Source organism: Pongo abelii, chromosome 19 (genome assembly GCF_028885655.2).
Source record: "Pongo abelii isolate AG06213 chromosome 19, NHGRI_mPonAbe1-v2.0_pri, whole genome shotgun sequence".
Classification (NCBI taxonomy): domain Eukaryota; kingdom Metazoa; phylum Chordata; class Mammalia; order Primates; family Hominidae; genus Pongo; species Pongo abelii.
The window spans coordinates 76,628,138-76,655,077 of NC_072004.2; the positions used below are offsets into that span (position 1 = coordinate 76,628,138).

Consider the following 26,940-nt stretch of genomic DNA (forward strand, 5'->3'; position numbering starts at 1 on the left):
ATTGAGACAGGGTCTTGCTCTGTTGCCCAGGCTGGAGTGCAGTGGTGCAATCATACTCCATTGCAGCTTCACACTCCTGGGCTCAAGCAGTCCTCCCACCTCAGCCTGCCAAGTAGCTGGGACTACACCCAGCTAATTTGCGCGCGCGCGCACGTTTGTGTGTGTGTGTGTGTGTGTGTGTGTGTGTGTGTGTGTGTGTGTGTAGAATTGGAGTCTCACTATGTTGCTTAGGCTGGTCTCAGACTCCTAGCCTCAAGCAATCCTCCCACCTCAGCCTCCCAAAATGCTGGGATAACAGGCATCAGCCACTGTGCCTGACTTTTTTTTTTTTTAACCTAGTAGTGTATCTTGGGTTTTTTTCTGTGATAAAACACACGGATAACATTTTATTTTTTAAAAAGTTAAATAGTATTAGCAAATCTGCATCCACACAAGTCCCGTCATGGTAAGTTAGCGTCTCTTCCTCAGCAGTAAGAAGGCTCCTAGGCACACACCAGAACAAGGTTGGCATTGCGTCTCCTTTCTACTCACTTGTATGGCCCTAGGCTTCTCAATGTGGCAGGGCCCTGAGCGCTCAGCTACTTGAGCCTTGGTACCCTTGCCTGAAAAATTATTTATTGGTAGGTAACATTAATGTGTGTAAGTTTTCTAACACAGTACCTGGCTGACTGTCAAACACTCCATGGATGATAGTTATTTGTTATGATTATATTGCCAAGAGGCACTATGGGAGCTCTGTAAAGGGCAAAAATTTATAACCCAATCCCTTTAATCTAATGTTAAGGTGTGTTTTCTTCTTATCTTAAATTTTGTTGCTGTTGAAAATAGTTAACACCTGAGATTTTCCTCCTATGATGTTTTATAATTACCCATTTTGAACAGTGTTTGTTGATAAGGTAGTCAAGGGGACACTTCGAAATATTTTTTCTTTATTTGTGAAGTCATACTTTGGCTGATTTATATTTACTTTTTATCACATTCCATCGGAGAGGAGCAGATAAATTTTCTATCACCTCTATAAGTCTTGTCAGTTTCTTATATGTGATACACTAACTTGGAAAAACAACAGCTATCTTGATAGACACAATAGAGAATAGGATGTCAGAGGAAGGGAAGAATTAGAATGTTAACAATAATGCTAGTAAAAAGCTACCCAGGACTTAAACGTTATTATTTGAGAGTACTTCTACCATGATTCAAATAAGACTTGCCTTGGAATTCCATATGATTTGTTACTTAGAGCAGTCTACCTTTAGTATGTTTAATATGTTCCTACTTTAAAAAAAAAAAAACCTGCAAGAAACTTGGGTTTCACGTTTTTGCTTTTTAAAGAATTAACATAATGTTATTTCAGGTTTGTAAAGGAAGTCACAGAAGACAGCAATAAATCCCTTTCATATACCATTTTACTCATAGTGCAAAATTAGACATTGAAAATTATTATGGGTACTGTATTAGATATTCAAAGATTTATTTGTGGCTTTGACTTCTTCACCAACACCTCTGGCTTTAATACAGTATCTTTTATCAGAGCAAGTAATAGTTTGAATCCTTTTCTTACAAATCCTATTTTTACTTGAGTGACTGCAAACTTATAAAGATGCACACATCTGTAGCTTGAACGTCTATGCTATTTGCTAAAGTGTTTACTTGAATTTATCCTTGATGATATGATTTTTTTAAGTGCTTTGATTTTAAAATCTATCTAGAATCCCATCATGAGGGAGAAATCTTAGCAAGACTTAAGCACCTTTTCATAATGACTGGTTACTGTAGGATAAACCTATAATTAGTGTGTTGCTAATCTACACATTAGATATGTCCCGTCAAATTTCAAATATACACAGGAGAATTATTCACATTGAAGGTTATTAGTGCATTCCAGGGACATTTCCATGTTGATTCACAACTACCCCTTTACCTTACACTTTCCTGTGTTACTAGACTTCTCTTTCTGTAAAACTTCTCTTTGTTGTTACTGTTTACTTTTGTATGTGTTACCTGATTACTTTGGCTTCCTCTGTGACTACTGAGGGAGCCAATTGTGGCTGTGATGAGCTTAGAGAAAGGGAGATGGGGAAGACTCACTTAAATGAGTTACAAATTCTCTGTAGTGTGATCTTTATCTGGCTATTGCAGTATGACCATGGGTGATACTAAATGAAATAGAACTCAGCTCTTCAAAATTTGGATTTGTCTTATAAGTCATAATGGCTCCAGGTGGGATAGTGTGTCAGCCCAAGGATAGGTAGATGATAGTTTATTGCCACAGTCAAAAGATCGAACCCTTTTTTCTTCGTGTTATCTAGAAATGAATCTTAAAAAAAAAAAGAATGGGTTGAACTTATAATATTTTAGCAACTCATAAAATAACTTGAAGAAAAAGATCATTTGGAAGGAGAGACAAAACAGACTGAAAGACATTGTTTAAATTTATGACTTTTATTATCTTACTTGAATGCTATTTTTGCTCCTCTTGCTATTATTAAACCCTTTGCTTCCTGTTTTCAGTTGCTCCTGTCAAGGTATGAATTTTTCTTTGGATGATTGTCATCTATTTCATATTATCTAGTATTCCTCTCTATTGTGAGAAAATCAAAAGTAGACAGTGTATCTATAGATATAGATTTAAATGCATTAAGGTAATTATATATTTGAATCAGAGACCTAAGGAATAATCTAGTGTAGCATTTACCAAATTTACTTAAACTTAACATACTTACATAAAGACAGACCTATTTATGTTTCCAAGGAACACCAGTTTGAGAAATGCTGATCTTACCTGTGTCATTCTTATTTTGTAGATGAGGACATTGGGACCTCAGAAGAATAAGGCAACTTATTTAGGCTAAAGTCACTGCTTGTCTACTGGGGCTGGAATCCAGGTTGCTTAGTCTGGTGCCCTTTAGGCTTCATGATTCAGCCACTTAAGACAATTTGATTTATTGTTGGGCTTTTTAACTCTAGATTTCATAACTTGGATATGAAACTGTACTTCCCAGTCTCCAAAATAAGCTTCACTGTTTTCTGGAACGTGAATTAGATTCAGAAAGCCCCTTACTGCCTTTAGATTACTGCAGCCTCCCCAGTGGGCCCCAGGGATCCAGGAAAAATATCTTTGTTTTTCACCTGGTCACCTCCTCAGCTTTTAGAGGGACTCTTAGATCTATGTTTATGAAAAAACTTGTATTAGTTCTTATAGTTGTAGTAATACATGTTTATTGTAGAAAATTTCAAAAATGTAGATGAATAAGAAGAATAAAACAATCACTCGTTGTAAAAAACAAAAAACCCTGAAAAAGTACCATTAATATTCTGGAGTATATCATCCAGCTAGTTTTTGCTATATATACATAGAGCCAAAAAAAAAAAAAAAAAAAAAAAAAGCATTTTGCTGTTTTATAACTGGTTTTCTCCCCACTCAGTAAGTTAACAGTTTTTCTTGAATATTCTTCTATAACATTCTTTATTTTGTAGAATGATAATGCTGTGGTTTGTTTAATCAATCCCCTCTAGTTAGACATGTAAATTGTATTCAGTTTTTTACTATTATAGACTGTGTTTAACAAGCACCTTAGAAACTAAATATTTCTACACATTCATATTTCTTTAAGATAAATTCCTGGAAGTAGAATTGCTGAATCAAAAAGCATTCACAAGTGTAAATGTTTTTGACATGCACTGCCAAATTTAGACTTCCTTTTTGAAAAGTCAGATGTTAAGGAGATCAAAGCAATCACTAAGCAGGTATTCTGGAAGAGAAATAGAAATATAAAAAATATAATGGTTTCATGAGAAACTAATAGACAAGGTTTCAAGAGACTTGGAGTCTAGTTTTGGATTTGTCATTGAATGACTGTGACTTTTGGGTCTTAGTTTCCTCATCATAAAAATGGGAAGATAGACTAGAAATAGAAACTTTTTCAGAATAGTCACCTTACGAATGTCGTTTCAGTGAAATATAAAGGTCTATACATAGGTTCTGCAGGGAAGATGCCATGTATTTGCTCATTCTTCAAGTTTCAGCTTGATTGCCTTTGGAAGATCTGTCACACTTACGTCCTCCTAATAGAAGTAATTGTTTTACTTTTTGGCTCCTCATAGCCCTTTTTAAATGTTGGTTCTGTATAGTTGTATCTTTGATTTTTAATATTGAGCTATTTGTAACAGAGGTTATCTTACTCATCTCCTAAAAGAACTTGGCTTAGCATAGTTCTTGGGTATATAATAGAGACTCAGTAAATATCTGTGGAAGTTGAGAGTGATACCTTGTTCCCCAATGTATAACAGCAGAGCCTAGCCTTCTCCTGTTGAGCATTGTCTGTTCTCACTTTGAAGAGCTCACCACATTTCTTCAGTTTGTTTGTTTTTGTTTTTATTTTTGTGTTTTTTTTTTTTTTTTTGGCGGGGTGGGGTCTTTCCTATTCAGTAACACAGTGGTTCTCAGTCTTTGGTATGTATCAGAATTTTTTTTCTTTTTTTTAGAGTTTTGCTCTGTTACCCAGGCTGGAGTGCAGTCGTGCGATCTCAGCTCACTGCAACCTCTGCCTCCCAGGTTCAAGCGATTCTTGTGCCTCAGCCTCCTGAGTAGTTGGGATTATAGGCACACACCACCATGCCTGGCTAATTTTTGTATTTTTAGTAGAGACAGGGTTTCACCATGTTAGCCAGGCTGCCCTCGAACTCCTGACCTCAAGCGAGCCGCCCACCTTTTCTGTTATTACAGGCGTGAGCCACCCTGCCTGGCCCAGAATTTTTAATGTTAAAAAAATACAGATTTCCAGGCTCTCTCTCAAGTACACTGAATGTGAGTGTCAGGCACAAAGCCAAGACACAGCACTGTCAATAGCTGAGCTCTCCTTGGGGTTTTAGCTTTATCAGGCAAATTGATATTCAAGTTCCAGGTCTGCCACTTACCAGATGTGTCTTCCCCTTACCAGGGGAAGGTCACTTTACCGCTGTAAGCCTCAGTACCTCTTCCTTAAAAAGAGGGTGAAAATAATACCCTGGCTCATAGTTTTAAAATTGATTACATAAGAGAACATATTAAAACACATAGTACAGCCCTTCCCATATCTGCAGTTCTGGCCTTGATCTGTAACTTCTTGGATCTTATATGCATTTATTATTTATTTGTTTCTTTTTAAAATAACATTTATATTTTTTCAACTTTTAGGGGTTAATATGTTCATTATAGAAAACTGAAAAACACAAGAGGCATATAACTAAAAAATCATCCATAACAGAAGCAGTTTACATTCTGATGTATCTTTCCAGTCCTTGTATGTGTATACATATATACATAACTGAGTACACCTTTTTACATGGTTACACTCATATAGTATGTGCCATGCTTTCTTGCATATCATGAGTACTTGAGTATCAGAATATTCAGGGCTTTGGGACTCAGACATTGGTAAATATTCACGATACATTTTCTTATCTTTTGTGGGGACAAAAATATCTTAAAAACCAAAATGGCAACAGGTCTCTGGAAATGCATATTGGCAGGTTTATAGTTAAAGACTGTGTTCACTTAATACCCAATATAAAATGAGATACAAAGCAGTCAAGTAAGTATAATGCTTCTTAGATAGTTCAGTATGAGATCTGCACTATTAAAATATTACCAGAAGTGATGTTTCTACTTAATTATTTAACAATTCATATAGTATTCACAAAGTATACCAAGAAAAAAGCACACATATGTCAGTGGTTATAATCAGATTGTAAATATGGACATATCTATATATATCTCTTCCCTTACCTTTCTTTCTGCCCCTTCCTTAGCAATCCAGTATGTACTGATGTATACTGCTCATAGGTGGTTTAACATTGCCATTTCCAAGATGCTTCTTTTCTAATGAAATTAATTTACTAACCAGTTAATTCACTAGCTCTACTTTTATACATTGTCACCTCATAACATCTGGAAAGCTTAGTGTTGTGAAGTAAGGACTAATAAACAGAGGCACTTTACTAAAAAATCACTTCTAGAACTGTGGCTACAATATGAAACTATCTTCTAGATATGAACATACTTGCAAAGAACCTTCCTTTTGCCTTTCTTCTTCGTTCTCCAGCTCAATGAATAAGTACAGAAATGCGTATAGCTCTACAAGATGGATTAACAACAGTCACTCCCAGACAACAAGCCTTGCTAAAAACTCTAACAAGAGGACATTTATCAAAGAATCATTTTACTACTTAAACTTTCAGCATACTTTGGGCACGTCTCAGCATTGGGGCCTTGTTTGTCCTTTGCATACACAAGAATGCTAAGTAAATGCACTTGCAGAACGACGAGTAGATAATCTGCGTTTATCTCAAAACACACTGGCACAGAACTCTTCCACTGTCACTTCCTGTGTCTCCCACCTCCTTTACTACCCAATGAGCAAAGAGTATAGCTCAAAGAGATAAAGTTTAACAGTTCCATTCTAAAGACAGTCATTCCTGTTAATTGACATAAACTTACTTAAAGTGTGTTATTTTGTGAAGACTACATGTTTCAAATGTCTACTGTATAATGATAGCATTGATTAAATTGTGTGCATATAACAAAGGCTATAATCTGCAAGTATCTTCTAAATATGAACATTATAGCCAAGTACACTTCCCCTTCTCACTTCCTTCTTATCATTATCAGCCTAATGGACAATATCAGCATTCCAAAAGTTGTTTTCAGAAGATAGTCTTACCTATGAAGTTTTCGGGCATACAAGAAAAGTATATAAGATGTTTTAGTTCATCATCTCTTCTTTTGTCAAACATTAGCAACCTCTTTGTCATCTAGACAACAAGATGTGAAATTAGGACTTGCTTGTCCATTGTACAGATAACCCTCAATGGATTATGTCTCAGCAAACCCATTGTAAGTTGAAAATATCCTAAGTTGAGAGTGCATTTTTGACTTACAATATTTTCAGTTGACTATGGGTTTATCCTGTCGTAACTGATTGTAAATCGAAGAGCATTACCAAATGCATATTGCTTTTATACCATCATAAAGTAAAAAAAATTGTTAAGTCAAACCGGTTTAAGTCGGGGACCCTGTGTATACACTATGTGCACAGCACAGTAAAATAAAATGCACAGAACGTGCAGGTAATCTTGCCTAACTACAGACACTTTATTCCTTTATTCCTTCCTACACTTCCTTTGCCTTCCTCCTCCCTCAGTCCACAAGCACAGATCTGTACCACTCAAAGAGGAGGTCTAATAATCCCATTTCCGAAAGACAGTATTTCATTAATTTATTAATTCCTTTTATCCAGGCATTTAGTGGTCATTTTTAGATGACCTTTACCATATATCTTCAGATGTTTTCACCATCCCCCATAAGAATTTTTACTGAAATGAATTCTTGAAATGTTTAAAACTTTGTTACATTCTTTCTCGTTCTACAAGTAGTTATCCCTTCCCAGTTACCTTTCTTTTTTAGGTCTGTGGAGTCATGATACATCTATCCCCTTTTCCTTTGTTTTTCATGCATTTGTCAAATTTATTATTGAATACTCCTAAATTTTTTTCTGCCTTTATCATTTGTTTTTTCTTTTTCATTGCTTTAGTCAATACCCTTGCACTACAGCAGTAGCCTCTTTATTATCTTCCTTGCCTTTAGTCTTCTTCCTTTCCATCCTGGAATATTTATTTCAAAGCTTACTGTACAAAACTACCAGATTCTATCAGAGAACATCAAAGGAATCACAGAATCTCAGTATTGCAAGGGATCTTAGCCATCTAGTTCACACACCTGTTTTTTATTTGAATCTCTTCTACATTTCTTTATTATTCTTATTATTATTATTTTTGAGATGGAGTCTCACTCTATTGCCCAGGCTGGAGTGCAGTGGCAAGATCTTGGCTCACCACAACCTCTGCCCCACTGGTTCAAGAGATTCTCCTGCCTCAGCCTCCCAAGTAGCTAGGATTACAGGCGTGTGCCACCATGCCCAGTTAATTTTTTTTTTTTTTTTTTCGATATGGAGTCTGGCTGTGTCTCCCAGGCCGGAGTGCAGTGGCACGATCTCGGCTCACTGCAAGCTCCACCTCCCGGGTTCACGTCATTCTCCTGCCTCAGCCTCCTGAGTAGCTGGGACTACAGGCGCCCGCCACTATGCCTGGCTAATTTTTTGTATTTTTAGTAGAGACGGGGTTTCACTGTATTAGCCAGGATGGTTTTGATCTCCTGACCTTGTGATCCGCCCGCCTCGGCCTCCCAAAGTGCTAGGATTACAGGCATGAGCCACCGTGCCTGGCCTTTTGTATTTTTAATAGAGACGAGGTTTCACCATGTTGCCCAAGCTGGTCTCAAACTCCTGAGGTCAGGTGATCCACCCGCCTCGGCCTCCCACAGTGCTGGGATTACAGGCATGAGCCACCATGCCTGGCTTTTTGTATTTTTAATAGAGACGAGGTTTCACCATGTTGCCCAGGCTGGTCTCGAACTCCTGACGTCAGGTGATCCACCCGCTTCGGCCTCCCAAAGTGCTGGGATTACAGGCATGAGCCACCGTGCCTGGCTTTTTGTATTTTTAGTAGAGACGAGGTTTCACCATGTTGCCCAGGCTGGTCTCGAACTCCTGACGTCAGGTGATCCACCCGCTTCGGCCTCCCAAAGTGCTGGGATTACTCATGCCTGGAACTCCTGACGTCAGGTGATCCACCCGCTTCGGCCTCCCAAAGTACTGGGATTACTTATGCCTGGCCCTCTTCTGCATTTCTGCTGAGTAACTTCTGCCAGGTTCCTTAGGCTAAGCTTAAGTTCCTCCAGTGACAAGAATCTCACTCCCTCCTAAGGCTACATTCCTCTTTTGGACAACTATAGGTTTAAGTTTAGTCTTCCTTGTGTTAAGGTAAGATATATTTGCTTGTATCTTCTCCTACAAGCTCTGGTTCTTCCTCTGAAACTACACAGAACAAGCATGATCCTACTTCTTTATGAACACTCTTTAGATATGAAGAAAGCATTGTCCAGACCTCCCTGCAGATTCCTCTTTTCTCTAAGCTAATTCTCCTAAGCTTGGTTGGTTTTTTCCAGCCAGTCTTTTTAGCCCTTTACCATCCTTTTCACATTTCTGTGAACTTTAACATTTATGTATATTAACGTTAAGCTGTGAAACCTAGAATTTAGTGGAGTACTGCAAATGTGGTCTCTGTTGTAAAATAGATCAGAACTATTTATTCTTTATTTAAAACACTAGTCTTTTAATGTAGGCCGAAATTGTGCTAACATTTTTGACATCGACATTCTATCTTAATGCTTATCTAATTTACTAATGAATGAAATTCCCAGTCATCTCTCACAAAACTGTATCTCCCTGAGCTGTACTCAAGTGCAGAAAACATCTATTCTTGATAACTTTTAATCTTGTTAGAATAGCTCTTTTCTCTTCTATAGCTACAACTTGTCAGTGTGTCCTTATCAGCTTATGATTTAATTGAGGCTATAGAACATATACACTTAAAAAAAATAAGCTAAGAACTCTTAGAATAAAACAATGTAATGTATTGTCAGTTGTAACTATGAATGATGTTTTTCAGAGTGTGTTCTCTGGCCTACATTAGAGTTACCTAGGGCGCTTGTTAAATATTCAGTTTCACTCCAGACTTAATGAATTCAGATTCTAGGAGTGATGTCTGGAAATCTGCATTTTAACAAGCTCCATTGGACATCGGTGCATATTAAAGTTTGACAGCTGCTACTCTAAGTACTGAAGGATCGAGCCCAAAGTTATGATCAGAATTAGGTGGCATTAATAAAGGAGGTGATTTCTGGGGACAGAAGAACATGAACTGTTAGAGTAAGTAGAAATTCCAGGTGTAGTAAAGAAGAAATAAATTGTCTGCTAGGGAAGATATTTGCTAGGCTGAAGTAGGGGCCTAATAGAACAACACATAAAAGGAGTTAAAAGCTAAGGGACAGAAGGAAAAAAAACAAAGAAAGAAAAAACTATAAAATTCTGAAACCAGTAAAGATACATGCTGCCAGTTGGCAGCAAGGCAGACCTGCTATAGAAGAAGCATGATCTTTGTCATCAAGAATTCATGAAATACCAGGCAACACCCTATGAGGGAGTGTAAAAGGGTGGGGGTGTCAGCAAAGATTAGTTTGGAGCATTGCTACACACATCTAATCTTTAGTTCTAGGCTATCTAATGAGAAAATCTATATTAAATCTAAGTTGACTGATTTGGATATAGACCAGTCAGATGGTAGACAGCTTGCACAGCTGCTTGGTGCTCAGGAAATAGGCCGTTTTCACTAGCATAGCAAAACTCAGAGTGCTCTTGGCATTTTGAAGTTGGTGGGACAACAGCAAGTCTCTACCAGACAGAATAGTGCCGCGAAAATGGATGGTCAAAGACCTGACTGCCCAGATGGTATCAGGAGTAGTGGTCTTGGTCTTAAGTATTTCCATTTCTTAAAGATTTGATAAGTGCACGATAAACAAGTGTAGATGATAGCCTATTTTAGATGTTGATTGACAGCCTTAAGGCCGGGCGTGGTGGCTCACACCTGTAATCCCAGCACTTTGGAGGTCGAGGAGGCTGATCACGTGAGCCCAGGAGTTTGAGACCAGCCTGGGCAACATGGTGAAACCCTATCTCTACAAAAAAATACAAAATCAGCCGGCCATGGTGGCGTGCACCTGTGATCCCAGCTACTTGGGAGGCTGAGGCGGGAGGATGGCTTGAGCCTGGGAAATGGAGATTGCAGTGAGCTGAGACAGTGCCACTGCCCTCCAAAGCCTGGGCAACAGAGTGAGACCCTGTCTCAAAAAAAAAAAAAAAAAAGGCCCTCCTAAATAATGAGTCAATGAAAGTTATGCTCTTAGAGTAAATAATTATATTGTACTACTGAAATGGTAAGTCAAGTAGAACTAAGAAAATACTCATGACTCTAGTTCCAATTTACAATTTTCAACAGAACTATAAGAGAAGTTGTAATTATGGAAACTTAAATGATCAAATATTAATTTATGTCCAGGTGCAGTGGTTCACGCCTGTAATCCCAGCACTTTGGGAGGCTGAGACGGGTGGATCACCTAAGGTCAGGAGTTCAAGACTAGCCTGGCCAACATGGTGAAACCCCATCTCTACTAAAAATACAAAAATTAGCTGGGCATGGTGGCACCTGTAATCCCAGCTACTCAGGAGGCTGAGGCAGGAGAATTGCTAGAACCTGGGAGACGGAGATTGCAGTGAGTCGAGATTGTGCCATTGCACTCCAGCCTGAGCAAGACTCTGTCTGAAAAAAATATAATAATAATAATTGTGATTATATTTAAAAGATCAAATATTAATTTGTGATTATATTTTCTACAAGGGCATGCACTATTTAAAATTGAGCACTCAAATCTGGTTTGCACAACTGCACAGAGAAGCTTGCAAGACTGCCGAATATGTCCTGACTTGCCACTAGTCTTTTGATAGCCTCCTTCTTTGGCAAACATGGCTAATCTGCATTTGTACTGGAAGCCACTTGGGATTCCTCTTTAAACATCAGTCATTGTTCAAAACCCACTTTGCACTTCTTTCTCTCTTTATAGATCATATTGCCCCCAAAATGAACTAAACACTCTTATCTTAATGCTAATTTGACAGAGACCACTTCTAATTTATTATCATCCTGCTTACTCTTATATAAAATTTGTGTTTGCTGTAGTTTTTTCTCCCTTTGAATACCTCAAAGTTGACTGACAATTTTTCCTCAACGCAGCTTGCCTCTGATAACATCCAGAAAAAAATGAAGAAAATGTACTGCTTTGTAAAATAGAAGAGCTTAACAAGTACAAATTTGTCACTTTTTTCGGGTGTTTCGAAAGAATGTAAACAGTACACATTGCTGTTTATTTCTTGTGTTTCAGAAGTAAGGCTATGTATTTTTATTGAGCTATTTACAATTTATATATAAGATGTAAGTATTTTCATGAATCATTTTCATCAGTGGGGCTGGATATACCGATCATAGTGGATACGGTCCTATTCCGACTTTTAGATCAGAAATCACTTTCAGCTATTTGTAGCACACACCTTAAAGCCTATTAAAGTTCTCCCCACCAAAATTTGTATTATTATAATCACTGGATGTCAACACCTATGGCTCAAACAGTATCCAAATTTTTTATATTGTTGGAGGATTGCTGATTTAACTGAGAGTTGTAGCTAGAAATAAGGTGAGAAAGAATATACAGGTAATACTAATCCACCTCAAACTAAGAGGCAAAGGATGGTGGATGGGCTATGTTGATCTAGCGTTGGAAAAACACTTTTGGATGAAGTGCCCAGAAATAGCCCCAGTTCCTTTCACTAGAATCAGCTCGTCCCAGGTGAATGCCGGCAGAGCAGGGTGTGTGCTCCCCAAGAAATGGCAGTGACCGCTTTCCAATGTCTGGCAGTTAGGGGCGATGAGAGTAGTTGCAATTGGGGAGATAAAGGGGAACTTTGGAAAATAAATATACTTATTATGATAGAGGAGGCAGGAGAAAAGGTCAAGGGCTGTACACGTGTGGAACTGATAATCATGGTAGCTTGGCTTCTATGAATGGGTACATGTTGACCCTTAAGTGAGCTTAGAAAGCTTGAGAAATCAGTATGAGTGAACTGTTTGAGGCATAAGAAAGGAAGGCAGGATTTAAAAACTTTTTTTTTTTAATTTGTGCAAATTTATAGGATACATGAGAAATTTTTTACATGTATATAATATGTAGTGATCAAGTCATGGTATTCAAGGGATCTGTCACCTGAGTACAATATATTCTTATTAAGTATAGTCATCCTACCCTGCTATCAAACATTGAATTTATTCCTCCTATCTTACGGTACGTTTGTACCTTTAGCTTACTTCTCCTTAGCCTACCGTCATCCCGAGTCACCCTCCCCAGTCTCTGTTGTCTACTTTTCCACTCTCTACCTCCATGTGTTCAAATTTTTTACCTCCTACATATAAGTGAGAGCATCTGATTTTTGTATTTTTGTGTTTGGCTTATTTCATGTAAGATAATGATCTCCACTTCCATCCATGTAGCTGCAAATGACATAATTTCATTGTTTTTATGGATGAATCATATTCCATTGTGTAGAAGCAGGCAGAATTGACTCTGATAGTAGTCTAGCTGGAAGAGAGGCTATAGCTACAAAGAATCTTGACTTACCAAAACACTAGTAACATGTTTGTGAAACTGCTGTAGTCCAGCTCATTTACTACTATGTTAATTTGGAGCTTGAAGTTCATCAATGGAATGGGTACTATAATTTGCAAAGTTCAAGTGACAATTATGGTAGATAAAGTTTTAAGGAGCAGATGGTCACAATTGTCAGTCTCAGAAGTAATTTGGTAAGTAAAATAGTCATTTATTTGGAAGTTTTTTGATTACCTAATTGTGATCTAATTGTCACCAGTTGGGAGTCTAATTCCATTTCATCACTCATCTGCAGCAAGGTGAGAGAAATAAGCTATTAATTAATAGCCAATATTTGCGAGCTCTTACTATCCACCATAAAGTATGCTAAGTGCTTTATGTGCATTATACTTAATTATAATAACTTTCTGAGGTAGTTACTATTATTATTTCCAGCTAGTTAGTGGAAGAACCAGGATTTGAATCCAGGCAAACTGACTGCAGAGCCCTCACTTTTAACACTATACATAAAACTGAGTTTATTTAACACAAAACACTGTCCTTTAACCTGAGATTGTGTCTGTTCTACCTTTCAATATTAAAATGTACTTTTTATATGAAATGGTGGTGATAGACGATGTCAGGTTTGATTTTCTTTTTTTTTTTTTTTTTAAGAAATCTTTACCTTGCAAAACTAAAACTAAAACAACCCAATGACAGCACTGCTCTCCAGTTTAAAAAAGACAAATGTTCTTTTGCTATTTGTGAAATCTAAGTTTGAGAACTACTGACTAGAAAAGTGGGACTCTTAGTAATTTTTAAAGTTCTTTAGAGATTTTTCACCTGATTTATTTTCTGATTTCAACCTCCTTGTTTTCATTAACCTTTTCCTTAAGTCCACCTCAGCCACTCATTCTTCGGTTATACACAAGACTTTGTTTGCCATAACCAGCAACCACACCACTTTGGGGATCTCAGATGTAAGCATCTTGCTCTCGTGCTGTCTCCCATTTTTCCTTGCTTACTCCTAGCATTTCTTCTGTTCCCAACTCCAGCAACTTGGACCCCACTGGAACCTCCAGTATAATTTACTCTATCAGTTCCCAGTCTTTTTGTCCTGTCTTTCCTCTTTCCCCAGCTTAACCTCCATGGTCTATCACATATATCCTCTTTGTATACACCCTTAGCAGCCTTGCTTCTCATCTTCTGTATGTGTCAAAGCCGCAAGTGTTTCTCAGCTACCTGCCTACTCTGTGCCAGTATTCTCGCTGTTAAGCATGGCTTAAGAAAAACACAAAACCACGGTGTCTGATCTCACTTTAAATTTATGAACCAAATCTCAAGTGAGCCTTCAGAATTTCTTGGAACAGATATTCCTGATATTCCTTCTGTATTTCCCTAGTCCAATCCATTTATTCTCCTGTTCTCTGAGATGACTAGTTCTCCTTCTCTATTCAGCTCAACCCCCAAGCACCACCTCTTCCATCTTTACCAGCAGCTGATGACCTGGAATCTTTACTTCACGGAGAAAATAGAGGCAAACAGAAGAGAACTTCTTCATCTTCTTCATCTTCCCACAACAAGATGTATCATTGGTTGAATGACAGAAAGACTGTGATGTCCTAGAACTTCAGTTGCTCCTATATCCAATGTGATTAGCAATTTAAATTCCAAAACCATATATATAAATTGATTTTTGGCCATTTGAGATTATACTCTTTACTACCACCTTCCTTTCTCTTATTATAACCAAGGTTGTTACTATGTTTGTGCCTCATCCAAATAAAAAGTAGGTACTTTTTAGAAAATGATTAACAGGAGCAATTAGTCAAACAAGCAGTAAAATACCAGGATACAGGAAATTGAGCCAGGCTTGCTGGCATGCGCTTGTCCCAGCTACTCGGGAGGCTGAGTTGGAAGGATCGCTTGAGCCCAGGAGTTCCAGGTTATAGTGAGCTGTGTCACACCACTGAACTCCGGCCTGAGTGACAGAGTGAAACCCTGTCTCTAAAAAAGTACTTGACATAGGATATTAAGAGAAGAAATGCTTTGGAACTATGTTTGATTATACCCTCAGCCCACCTTAGTTCTTACTTAAGTAAGTTATAGATGAAGGAGAAAAGATGGGAGTCACTTTGAAGATTAAGGCCTCAAACTTTGTGGAAAATGGAGGAAAAAATGTTGAAAACAGTCATGTGATAGTTTTTATTTTACACTTTTGATGGAAAAATTAGATAATAGAATTGAGCTATAAATATATTGACTGCACATTACATTAATTTAATCCTGTTATTTACCTCATATTGCTAACCTTTAAAATTAAGATTTGAAAAAAAAGAGATGGGTAAAACCAAAAAGGTCAAAATTTGTATGCCAGCTTAGATGAAATTTGTATTTATAGAACTGAATAAGAATCTATACCTTACCTAATACTGTGAATTGCTTATGTAAATACAACAAAGGATGGTCCCTTGATGACCTGAATCTCATATGCTGAGTTCGCTTATGTAACAGCATGCGTCTGCTCAGACACATTTTCCCAACTCCCCATGTACTTTCCAAACCTTTACCATGTTTCCCGGTATCCTCTCTTCATCCCTCATTTTGTTGATGACCTAGCTCCTGCTTCACATAGTCAACAGAACCCAACAGGAATAACCTCAGCTTTCTTCTTCCTCGTCCCTTTATTTAACTGGTCTCAGAAGGAGAGGTGTCTTTACAAGCTCCCCCTCTCCATTCCTCCTCTGTTGCCAAAGTTCCTGAAAGTGTGGTCTCCATACCTGCTTGTGCTACTTAGTTTTCTTCTAAGTGAAAGGAAGGGACCTCAACCCCAAATGCTCTGACCCTGATCGAAGACCCTGTGGCCTAGATTGGCATGTATTTCCTGATTTCTAAACCTTGTGGCCTTTTTCCAGGCCTCATCCTCTATCACTGCAGCATTTATCTCTGTTGTCACATTCTTCTGCTTAAAACTTTTCACAGCTTTTCTTGTACCCAGGGCAGGCATTCAAAAATATTGAAGCAATAGTTTTGATGTCTTTTCTGAGCTTTCACCAGTATTTTTAATAGGCATTACTGCCTAAATCTCAAATGCCTTATAGCCAAAAACAAGTAATGATTTCCTGTACTCTCCAAACTGATTCCTCTTCCTCTTGCTATGTCTTGGTATCCCTGAGGTTACCATCATTTTATCCGTGTACCCATGCTAGATGCCTCAAGGTCATCCTTGACTCCTGTTCCTTCTCTGGTTTCCATTTGGTTTCTAAGCTTTGATGAGTATCTCCCGCATCTTCTTTTCTTTTCCTACTATTACCTATGACTCTTGCCTCTTTCTGTTTATTGTCTTTTGTCTGGATTATTTCAGTAATATGTTCAGGAGTTTCTAATTTGGATTCCATGGATGGACCTCAAAGAATTAAAGAACTCTCAAATTTGTCTGCAAATTTTTTGTGCATGTGCATTTTCCTGGGGAGGTCCATTAGACTCTTCTGTGGGAAAGAGAGGAATAGAATGAGAGACAATGACAATTTAAATCAGGTCCACTGATTTCTTGTTCTATACCTGCCCTTTGTTATTTAGGTCACTAACCTAAGGCACTTATCTCTGAGTAGTGAGGTGGCATGTAAGACATTAAGAATAAAACAGCAGCATTAGTCAGTCCAGCTGGGCAGTCAGTCCAGCAGCCAGAGATCAGAGGCTCTTCAATATCAGATCCAGGCTTTAATATCCTAGAGAAGCTCAGGAGAAAGCTGGGGCATCAGCAGGAGCAGAGGGTGTCCTCCCAAGGCCCCTGGACCCATTTGTTCCTGTGCTTCCAAAGGACTTAGAGGGGTATGAAAACTTAACTGGCAAGAATCCAGAGCGAGTTGGTGTCCCCAGAAAAAGGTTCAGAACATTCCCCCAGCTAGCCTCCCCTCCTTTGCCTGTTTGGTCTCTTGTTCTTTCTCCACTCTACCAACAGAGTTAGCTTTTAAACACATATCTCCTGGTGCACCTTCCGTGATTATCACTTACACCTAAGGGTGATTAGATTAATCACTCAAAAATGTGGGGTTTTAATCACCTATGAAACAAGTTAAAAAATCATGGTCATGGTTTCAAGGCCTGCCAGTTAGGAGCCTGCCAGCCTTGTCGCCAGGCACTGGCCTCTCCTCACCTCCAAGGCTCTGGCTACAGCAGGTTACTACTGGCTGTTTTGAGAGAACAGTGTCTGTGTCCATATCCCTATGCCTTTGATCATACTAGTCTCTCTCTTTGGGGTGGCATTTCCTCTCCATTGCCTGTGAACCTCCTACTCATTCTTCCAGGCCCACAATGGATGTTAGCTCTTCCCCTGAGTCCATTCTTAATTTTCTGCCATCACTCTGGCAGAATCAGTATCTCTTGGCTAGAGTCCAAAAACATTTCATACATATCTCTGATAATGTCATATTATATTGTAGATAGCCTATTTTTATTTCTGTCTTTCCTACTAAGCCAGAAATGCCCTACAGCTAGGGACTGTCTTTTTCATGTTTGTATCCCTAACACCTACCTTTGCATCTAGTCTAAACATGAGCTTAGTACACTTTTGTTGAATGGAATTAGTTATAAAGAATTTTTATGACTCATTTAAAATTAGAGACCAGTGCTTATTTAATAAGTCAGAATAGGCTGTAATAATAATAGTAATAATAAAGTCCCATTTCCACTGCTTATTCAAGTAACAACTTCCTTTGTGGAAGTACATTTTGAAAGACTTTACATGTCAGTGTATATTTTTGATGTGCTCATTTGAGATCCTAAAAGAATTATAGTTCTAATGCAGACTAGAGCTTCTATTACATTCCTGTTGATGTTATATTAAATATATTCTATCGTTTCACATATCTATATTATATATAAGTTGCATGGATAAGCATTTTATCTCTTTCTTTTAACCTTCATGGTAATATTTTTCGAATTGTTTATTTTATAATATCTGAGTAAATTTAGTTCAAAACACATTAATTTGAGCATTTTCTGTGTACAGAAGCATAGTTGCAAAGTTAAGATTCTTGTGTTAATGTTATTTTGTTTTGTTAAATTCGCAAAGTCTCAGTCATTGCAAATGTGGTTTTTTTAGATATTTAAATTAGTTCAGCTATAAGCACAGTCCATAAATTAAGAGCTTCAAATAATTTTTAAAAATCCTTTATATTCTTTGAGTTTTGTAGGAAAAGAATCAACAGTTTACTTATTCAGTCTTTCCTGAAGTCCATAGTAGGTGCTGGGCATTATGCTGGGTGAATGAGATAGTACTTGCACTTGAATAGTTTACAGTCTTATAGTGAAGAAGGCATGTAAACAGAGAATTGCAATATAAACCTTGGAGGAGAGGAAGGAAGACTACTTTGAGAACCGAGATTAGGTTGAGAATGGATGAGTCTGCTGATCAATTTATAGTTAAGGAAGCAGAGAGGTGAAGTCTTTTTTTTTTTAAATATGTGAAATAGGAACCTAGGTTATCTCTAAGAATTCATAGCAGGGGGTAGCTCTTGAGAAGAACAGTGAAGATCTGGATAATTAATAAGGAGAATTAGAGATGAGCTAACAAAGACAAGTAAAGAGTGGTATGCCATACTGAGAAAGCAGCGAGCATAGAACTGAAACTGGATAGCATGAAATTCTGGAGATATCAGTCAGTAGCACAGTGGTATAATTTTCTCCAGCTGTGCTCTGTGGCCAATGTGTAGTGAATAAAGCCATATTGTATTCAGGGACTATGAGGTGGTTATAACAGAAATTTACAAAGAATAAATAGTTAAAAGTCCTTCAAAGAAAGCATGGCTTACTAGGGAAGGCAGTATGGTTAAGAGGAAGTTGATAAACTTGGAGAAAATGTAGAAGTCAAGAAATTGGAGATCAGAAGGGCTGGTGCTTTGTAGGTACTCAAAAAATCTTCATTTTCTCCTTTCTGGATGTCCTCTCCCTATGAATGTTTCACCACCACCACCTGCCTCAGCTATGGTTTATACATATGAATAGTTTCAAATCATGATGGTAACAGTTGGCTCAGAGGGCAAGATTAGGCGCCAGACTTCAACGTCCTCATCCAGTGTGTTCCTGTAACTTAGATGCTGGTAGTGCTTGGTGGTATTGGCCTCTAGGAGAAGCTCAAGACTTCTCCTGTTATCTCCCTGCCACTCGTACTTGGAGGGTGAGTCAAAAGCCAAAAGCATTTTATTGGGCAGTGGTTCTTAGGGAAGGGATTTACTCTGTGATGCAAAGGGTTAAGACTGTAAGCCTTCAAGTGTTTCCCCTCCCTCTCCAATGCTCAACCAAAGGCACAGATCTTATTACTTTCAAGGATTTAAAAAGGAGTCTTTTCTCAGCGTAAAGGAAGAAGTGAAGACCAATTCTGATAGCCCAAAGGGTCTTCCTCCTCAGAATCTAAAATTTCTAATAGAGTTGTTTGCATCTTGTGATTTTACTTGAGTCATCTAATGTATTGTACTTTTTTTCTTAAAGATATACTTTTTAATGCTTTCATTTCAAATAAGGACAAACCATCTTCCATGGTGACACACTATTTATATTGCATTTTCAGAAATTTCCCTTTTTACCCATACTTAGGAGTGTGACACTGAAATCTAATAATCTATTATTTCACAGAGTGCTTTTTTGGGTATAGTATAAAGATATTATATAATTTTAATAACCTTTGGGGTACAAGTGGTTTTTGGTTACATGGATGAATTATATAGTAGTGAAGTCTGATATTTCAGTGCACCCCATTGTCCAAGTAGTGTACACTGTACCCAATATTAGTTTTTTATTCCTCACTCTCGTCTCACTTTCCCCACTTCTTAATTTTCTGCCATCACAATGTGTTGCCCAGGCTGGTTTCATGCCCTCACTTTCCCCACTTCTGAGTTTCCAAAGTCTATTACTCTGTACGCCTTTGTGTACCCATAACTTAGCTCCCTCTTGTAAGTGAAAACATATGGTATTTGATTTTGCATTCTTGAGTTACTTCACTTAGAAAAATGGCCTCCAGCTCCATCCATGTTGTAGCAAAAGATGTTACTTTGTTCTTTGTTATGGCTGAATAGTATTCCATGGTTTGTGGGGTGTGTGTGTGTGTGTGTGTGTGTGTGTGTGTGTGTGTGTGTATACATGTATATGATATATAATAATCATATATAATTTATCGTTATATGTAAAATGCAGCAAATTTTTTATTTTTATGGAGACAGGGTCACAATGTATTGCCCAGGCTGGTTTCATGCTCCTGGGCTCAAGTGAGCCACTACACCCAGCCAAAAATAAGTAATATTTCCCAGTTAGACATTTTCAGAGTCAAAAGTATTTGTTCAAAATCATAGCACGAACGGACTCTTCCAGAGACCTTTAACTGGCAGCATTTCCCCCTCAAACTTTAGTACAGTTATAGGAAATGTTTCTGGATTTTTGGTTGTATATTCTTGTTCATGGCTCATGGACATTAACATATGTGAATGGCATCACTGTGTTTTTCCTAAAGTGCATACGAAGAAGAAAGAAAACTTTCCTTTAGAGTCTTACTTAGATTCTAGTTAGCTGATAAAAGACTTTTCTTTTCCTTTTCAGGTTGTAAACATGTTAAAGGCATCCTGTTATATGGACCCCCAGGTTGTGGTAAGACTCTCTTGGCTCGGCAGATTGGCAAGATGTTGAATGCAAGAGAGCCCAAAGTGGTCAATGGGCCAGAAATCCTTAACAAATATGTGGGAGAATCAGAGGCTAACATTCGCAAACTTTTTGCTGATGCTGAAGAGGAGCAAAGGAGGGTAATGTGAACATAAGTGTGATTTAGTAAAAGTTTATCACTCGCTATATGATGAATGAGACCCAGAGTTATGGAGGCAAACTTGTTACTTTGACTTATATTTTGAAGCAACTTACAGGTAAATTTACCTAGTACCTAGGTTATATATGGCACTGCACCAGGCACTGTGGAAGATTTACGTGATGAGCAGATGTTGTTACCCACATATTCCTATAAACAAAGGTAGGTGATTGTGTAAGCGAGAGGTTTTGCAAAAACAGGTCATGAATATATTTTCAGGTGATGCTTTTATTTCATATTGCTTCCAGAGACTTGTGCTCATTTATCCTTTGGAAGAAAAGAGGAAATTAAATCCATAAATAGACTTATGAAATCGTATTATGTAAGGTTCATATGCAAAAAGCTATCTTACTTAACACTGAGTCCTGCTCAGTTATAGAGTGACAGGATTGAGTTGTCAGAGCTCAAAGGAAAGCTTGATTTGGGTCTCAGAAATGAAATTATTTAAAAATCAAACTAGAGTTTACTAATTCTGATAGTTGTACATGTCAACTTGACTAGGACATAAAGTGCCTAAATATTTGGTAAAACATTTCGGTTGTGTCTGTGAGAATGTTTGTGGATGAAATTAGCGTTTGAGTTGATAGACTGAATAAAGCAGATTGCCCTCCCTAATGTGGGCAGGCCCCATTCAATCAGTTTAAGGCCTGAACAGAACAAAAAGGCTTACTTTCCTGCAAGTAAGAGGGAATTTCGACTTGCCTGGTTGCCCTGAATTGGGACATTGGTTTGGATGCAAACTGAAACATCAGCTCTTCCTGGCTTGGAGGCCTTTGGACTGGAACTAAATAATGCGTATTAGCTCTCCTGGGTCTCCAGGTTGCTGACAGCAGATCCTGGGACTTGTCAGCCTCTGAAATTGTAGATTTATCCCAAGGAATTGGCTAAAACGATTATGGAAGCTGACATGTATATGTGGGTGTATATGCATGCATACATATTCATAGAGATTTATCATAAGGAATACACACACACACGAACATTCTGTTGGTTCTGTTTTTCTGTTCTGATTAATATCCTAATACTAACATATTTTTTTCATTGACAGAAAGTTTAAGAACAATGCCATGAGATTTCTAGTTCTAGCAACAATAGACTAGGTAATCAGAAAACCTTCCTTCTATAAACACCTTCAAATGCTAGGTATACACTGTACCCCTTAAATATGCACAATTATGTGCCAATTAAACACAAAATAAAACTTTAAAAAGTTCTGGGTAAAATATAACTGAAATGATTTTAAATGCATAATTGAGCTCTTTAGAAAGAAAACTGGATCTCCAGGAAATTAGAGTCGTAAGATATGGGCTGCAGCTTTTGGTTTCATAATATATGGGTTTGGGTTTTAGTACCCACTAGGGAACAGAACATGAGTCCTTGAATCCATTTACAGTGTGGACTAGGAACTGGTACCTTCAAAGGGGTTGTGTCTCTATGAAAAGAGTGGACTAGAAAATGTCTGCTGCCACCACAGGGAAATTAACAAAAAATATTTAACTGCCTGGGTTCTGGAATGGAAGCTGGGAAATCTCCTATGGGAATTCTTCTCTTTTTTTTTTTTTTTTTTTTTTTGAGATGGAGTTTTGCTCTTGTTGCCCAGGCTGGAGTGCAATGGCGTGATCTTGGCTCACCACCACCTCCGCCTCCCAGGTTCAAGCAATTCTCCTGCCTCAGCCTCCCCAGTAGCTGGGATTACAGACATGCACCACCACACCCGGCTAATTTTGTATTTTTAGTAGAGATGGAGTTTCTCCATGTTGGTCAGGCTGGTCTCGAACTCCCAACCTCAGGCGATCTGCCCGCCTTGGCCTCCCAAAGTGCTGAGATTACAGGTGTGACCCACTGCACCCGGCCTCCCATGGGAATTGTAAACCATGGATCCTTGTTCATGCTGGTTTAGAATTTGAATAAATATATGCTACCTATGTGGCTTGAAACCCCAAGCTGACAAATTAGTTAAAAAACTTATTCGGGTGCAGTGGCTCACGCCTGTAGTCTCAGCTACTTGGAAGGCTGAGATGGAAGGGTCACTAGAACCCAGGAGTTCTAGGCTGCAGTGAGCTATCATTGTGCCATTGCACTCCAACCTGGGTGACAGTGCAAGACCCTATGTTAAGAAAAAACAATTAGTCCTGGGCTAGTGATAGCATAAGTTGTCAGATATAAGCAAACCCCAAGGGATGCTCCAACAACCTAGGCTGAAAGGAATAGAAAAAGTAGTCATGAAAATTTAAAACTCAGCAACCAAGTTTAATATAAGACAACAAATTTCAGCTGAAGAGAGAAGTGGTAAACAGAAGAATAAACCTAAAGAAATCACCCAGAATGTAGCACAGAGAGATAAAGGGACGGAGAAGATGAAAGTTGAGATGACAGAGTTAAAACAAGAAGTCCAGATAGAATAGTGTAGAGGCATTATTCAAAAAGAGAATGACCGAGAACATTCTAGAATTAATAAAAGACATAAGTACTCAGATTCAGGTAGCACCATGAGCCTATATGGGATAAATGAAAATTAACTTATTTCTAGACTTGTTATAGGAGAATACCAAAGAAAAAAAATCTTAGTAACAAAAGAAAGACATGGAGATGACTTACAAAGGGGTATCCATTATGTTGATAGCAAATTTTTCCATGACAGAGAGAACAAAAAACAGTAGAATAGTATCTTCAGAGAGCTAAGTGAAAATAACTGTCAACTTAAAAGTTAATACCCAGCTTAATTCTCATTCAGGAGTGAGGGTGAAATAAAGACTTTTTTCCTTCAGGCAAAGGGTAATAGAATTAACTAGTTGCAGAAGCTTGTTGGAAGATTATGAAGCAAGATGTACTGAGACTGAAGGAAGTTGAACCCAGAAGGAAACAGTAGAGCCAAGAAACAATGATGAACAATGAAATTGGTGAAAATATAGATGAAATCTGGGAGTTCTACTTCTAGTAGTGGCAAATTGGGTCATTTGAATCATGTGTTCCACTGAAGACTACCAGAAAAGCTCAACACAATATTTAAACATGTTTTGCTTGAAGGTATCAAAGAAGAAAAATGGAGGCCTAGAACAAAGGTCCTCCTGGTATACTGGGTCACTGTTCCTCTCGAGATATTAGCCAGTTCTGCAGGAAGCTGCTAAAACCTAAGCAGCCCTTTTGACAGGCTAGTGGGAGTAATGGGGGCAGAGATTAGAGCCTATGGCCCCTAAGGAGGGGACACCTGATGAACATAACTCATTTTGAGTCAAGACCCTGAAGGGCTACATCATAGGAGCAAGGGTTAACCAGGAATAGACATACTCTCACTGAGGTTGCAGATCAGCTTTGAATCATGCCAGTCCCTAAAATTAGATTGAGGGTTCCTAAATTGCTAGTGCACCTAGGCATCTGGCAGAATTGTAAATCCTTCCTGGAGGAAAGTAGTATCATGTAAGGTCACAAATTATTTCTAGTTTGCAAATGCAATGTCTGGCTTATAATCAAAAGCAACTGGAAACAGATACACAAACAACATCAAGAAAAAGAAAAGATGGTTGAAACAGCTTCTAGATATTGGAATTCTCCGATACAGACTTTTGAAATAATTATACTTACCACATTCAAGGGGATAAAAGACAAGACAGATTTTTGGCAGAGTACTGGAAACTGTAAAAATAAACAAATATAAATTCTAGAACTGAGAAAATCAGTAAGTAAAATTAACTCAAGTGAATGAGTTTAAATAGCAGGTTAGACACATCTGAAGAGAGAATTAGTGTACTGAAAGATATAAGATGAAAATAACCAGAGACAAAGAATGAAAGGAATTAAGAGCGAGTAAGAGAGAGAGAGAGAATACCATTTAAAGGTCTGGTGTGTGTATTTAAAGTTCCAGAAAGGCAAGAGAAAGAGGATGGATCAAAACCAGGATTTGAAGAGAAAATGGTTTAGAACTTTCTAAAACTGATGGAAAACATTAGTCCATAAATTGCAGAAATGATAGGAACCCTGAGCAGGAGAAATACCAAAGAGCTCTACATATATAGGCATTATTGTTAAATTGCTGAAAACCAAAAACAAGAGAAAAATCTTAAAAGGAGCTAGAGAGCAAAGGAAAATTACCTTCAAATAAGCACCAACTAGCTAGTAGCTGTCTTCTCAATAGAAATGATGGAAACAAAAAGTCAATCAAAGGCCATTTTTAAAGAGCTGAAAGAAAATAACTGTCAAGTTAGAATTTTATATCCAGTAAATGGATGAATGATCACAGAAATATACAATGGAATACAAGGCAGTAATGAAAATAAATAGCCTACAGCTATATATAGTTGTGAATCTCACAAATAAATTATTGTGCAAAAGAAACCAGATTTTAAAAAGAACACATACTGTGTGATTCCATTTATAGAGAGCTTACCTAAAGTGTAGTGTTTAACAATGCATGCTTGGGTGGTAAACTATAAAGGAAAATGAATTATTACCATAAAAATCAGATTGTGGTTACCTATGGGGAAAGGTCAGGGAGGAGTGCTTGGGAGGGGTTGTGAGGAGGTGCTCCCAGGATGCTAGCAGTGTTCTGTTTCTTATGATTACGTAGGTGTTCATTTTGTGACAGTTCATTGAGGCATATATTCACATTTTGTAACTTTTCTCTGTGCGATGTATTTTGCAATAAAAAGTTTTAAAAATAAATTTTAACAGCATTCACTGAGTAAAACAATAATGATATGAATACTTTTAAAGGATAGAACTAAAATATGGAAAAAAATGTTTGGGAAGTAGATTAAATTCATGTAAGCTCCTTGTATTATTGGGGAAGATGATAGGGAGTTCAAGACCAGCCTGGTCAACATGGTGAAACCCCATCTCTACTAAAAAAATACAAAAATTAGTTGGGCTTGGTGGCGCACACCTGTAATCCCAGCTACTCAGGAGGCTGAGGCAGGAGAATTGCTTGAACCCGGGAGGCGGAGGTTGCAGTGAGCCAAGATCATGCCACTGGATTCTAGCCTGGGTAACAAAAGTGAAACTCCGTGTCAAAAAAAAAAAGAGAAGGTAATAATGTTAGTTAACATGTAACTTTAAGTCAAATGTGCATGTGAAAGTTGTACATTGTGCCCAAACTTTTCCAAAGCATAGGGAGGAGCTGGGAAAGAAACAATGGAAACTCAAATACTTTAGAAGGCAAGAAAGAAATAACAAGACTCAAAGACAATGTGATGATACTAAAAAGGTAATTTTAAAAACAATTTCATTTATAGCAGAAATCAGAATGTAAAGTGCCTAGGATTCGATCTAACGGGAAATGTGCAAGACCTTTAAGGAGAAAATTCTAAACATTTTTGAAAATCTTTTTTTTTAAGCAGCTAATAAATGGTAAGATATAACATGTTCATGTATGGGAGAACTGACAATGTCATAAAAATGACAGTTCTGCCCATCTTGGTCTGTAAATTGAGTGTATTTCCAGTGAAGCCTAATAGGAATTTTTTAACATTTGACAACTTGATTCTAATTTTTTTTGAGGCTTGAAGAGTTATGAGAATTTTGAAGAATAATGAAGATTTACTTTTATCACATATCAAGACTTAGTAGAAAGCAATAGTAATTGAAACAGTGTTATATATTCATGCAAAAACAGACCAAGGAAACAATAGAACACAGGAAGGAAGAGCCTGCTCTATGACAAGTGATGATACAGATCAGAGGGGAGTAATAGGCTGGCTGTGCCGTAAACGGAGCTGAGATAATTGACTACCTGTTTGGAAAAAGATAAAATGCAATTCCTACCTCACAGCATACAAAATTGCAAATGGATTTACAAAAAAACAAAAACATAAAAAAAAGCCTACTAAAACTTATAGGAGGAAAACTTATTTAGAAGAAAAATAGGCAAAAATGTTTTAAGATTTGAGGCTAGGGAATTGATACAGAAAGTAAATCCATTGGAAGTGTTAATTTGGCTACATTAATATAAAGAAAATTCTGTATGACAAAT

The 26,940-nt window shown here is 37.7% G+C and overlaps 1 protein-coding gene across 1 annotated transcript in view; it reads left to right on the plus strand.

Annotated features, from left to right (window-relative positions):
* Nucleotides 1-26,940, plus strand: part of NSF (N-ethylmaleimide sensitive factor, vesicle fusing ATPase) — a 165,991-nt gene that overhangs the window by 63,044 nt on the left and 76,007 nt on the right. Inside the window, 1 exon segment of the mRNA NM_001133578.1 lies at nt 20,717-20,916. Within this exon segment, the coding sequence (NP_001127050.1) occupies nt 20,717-20,916 (200 nt within the window).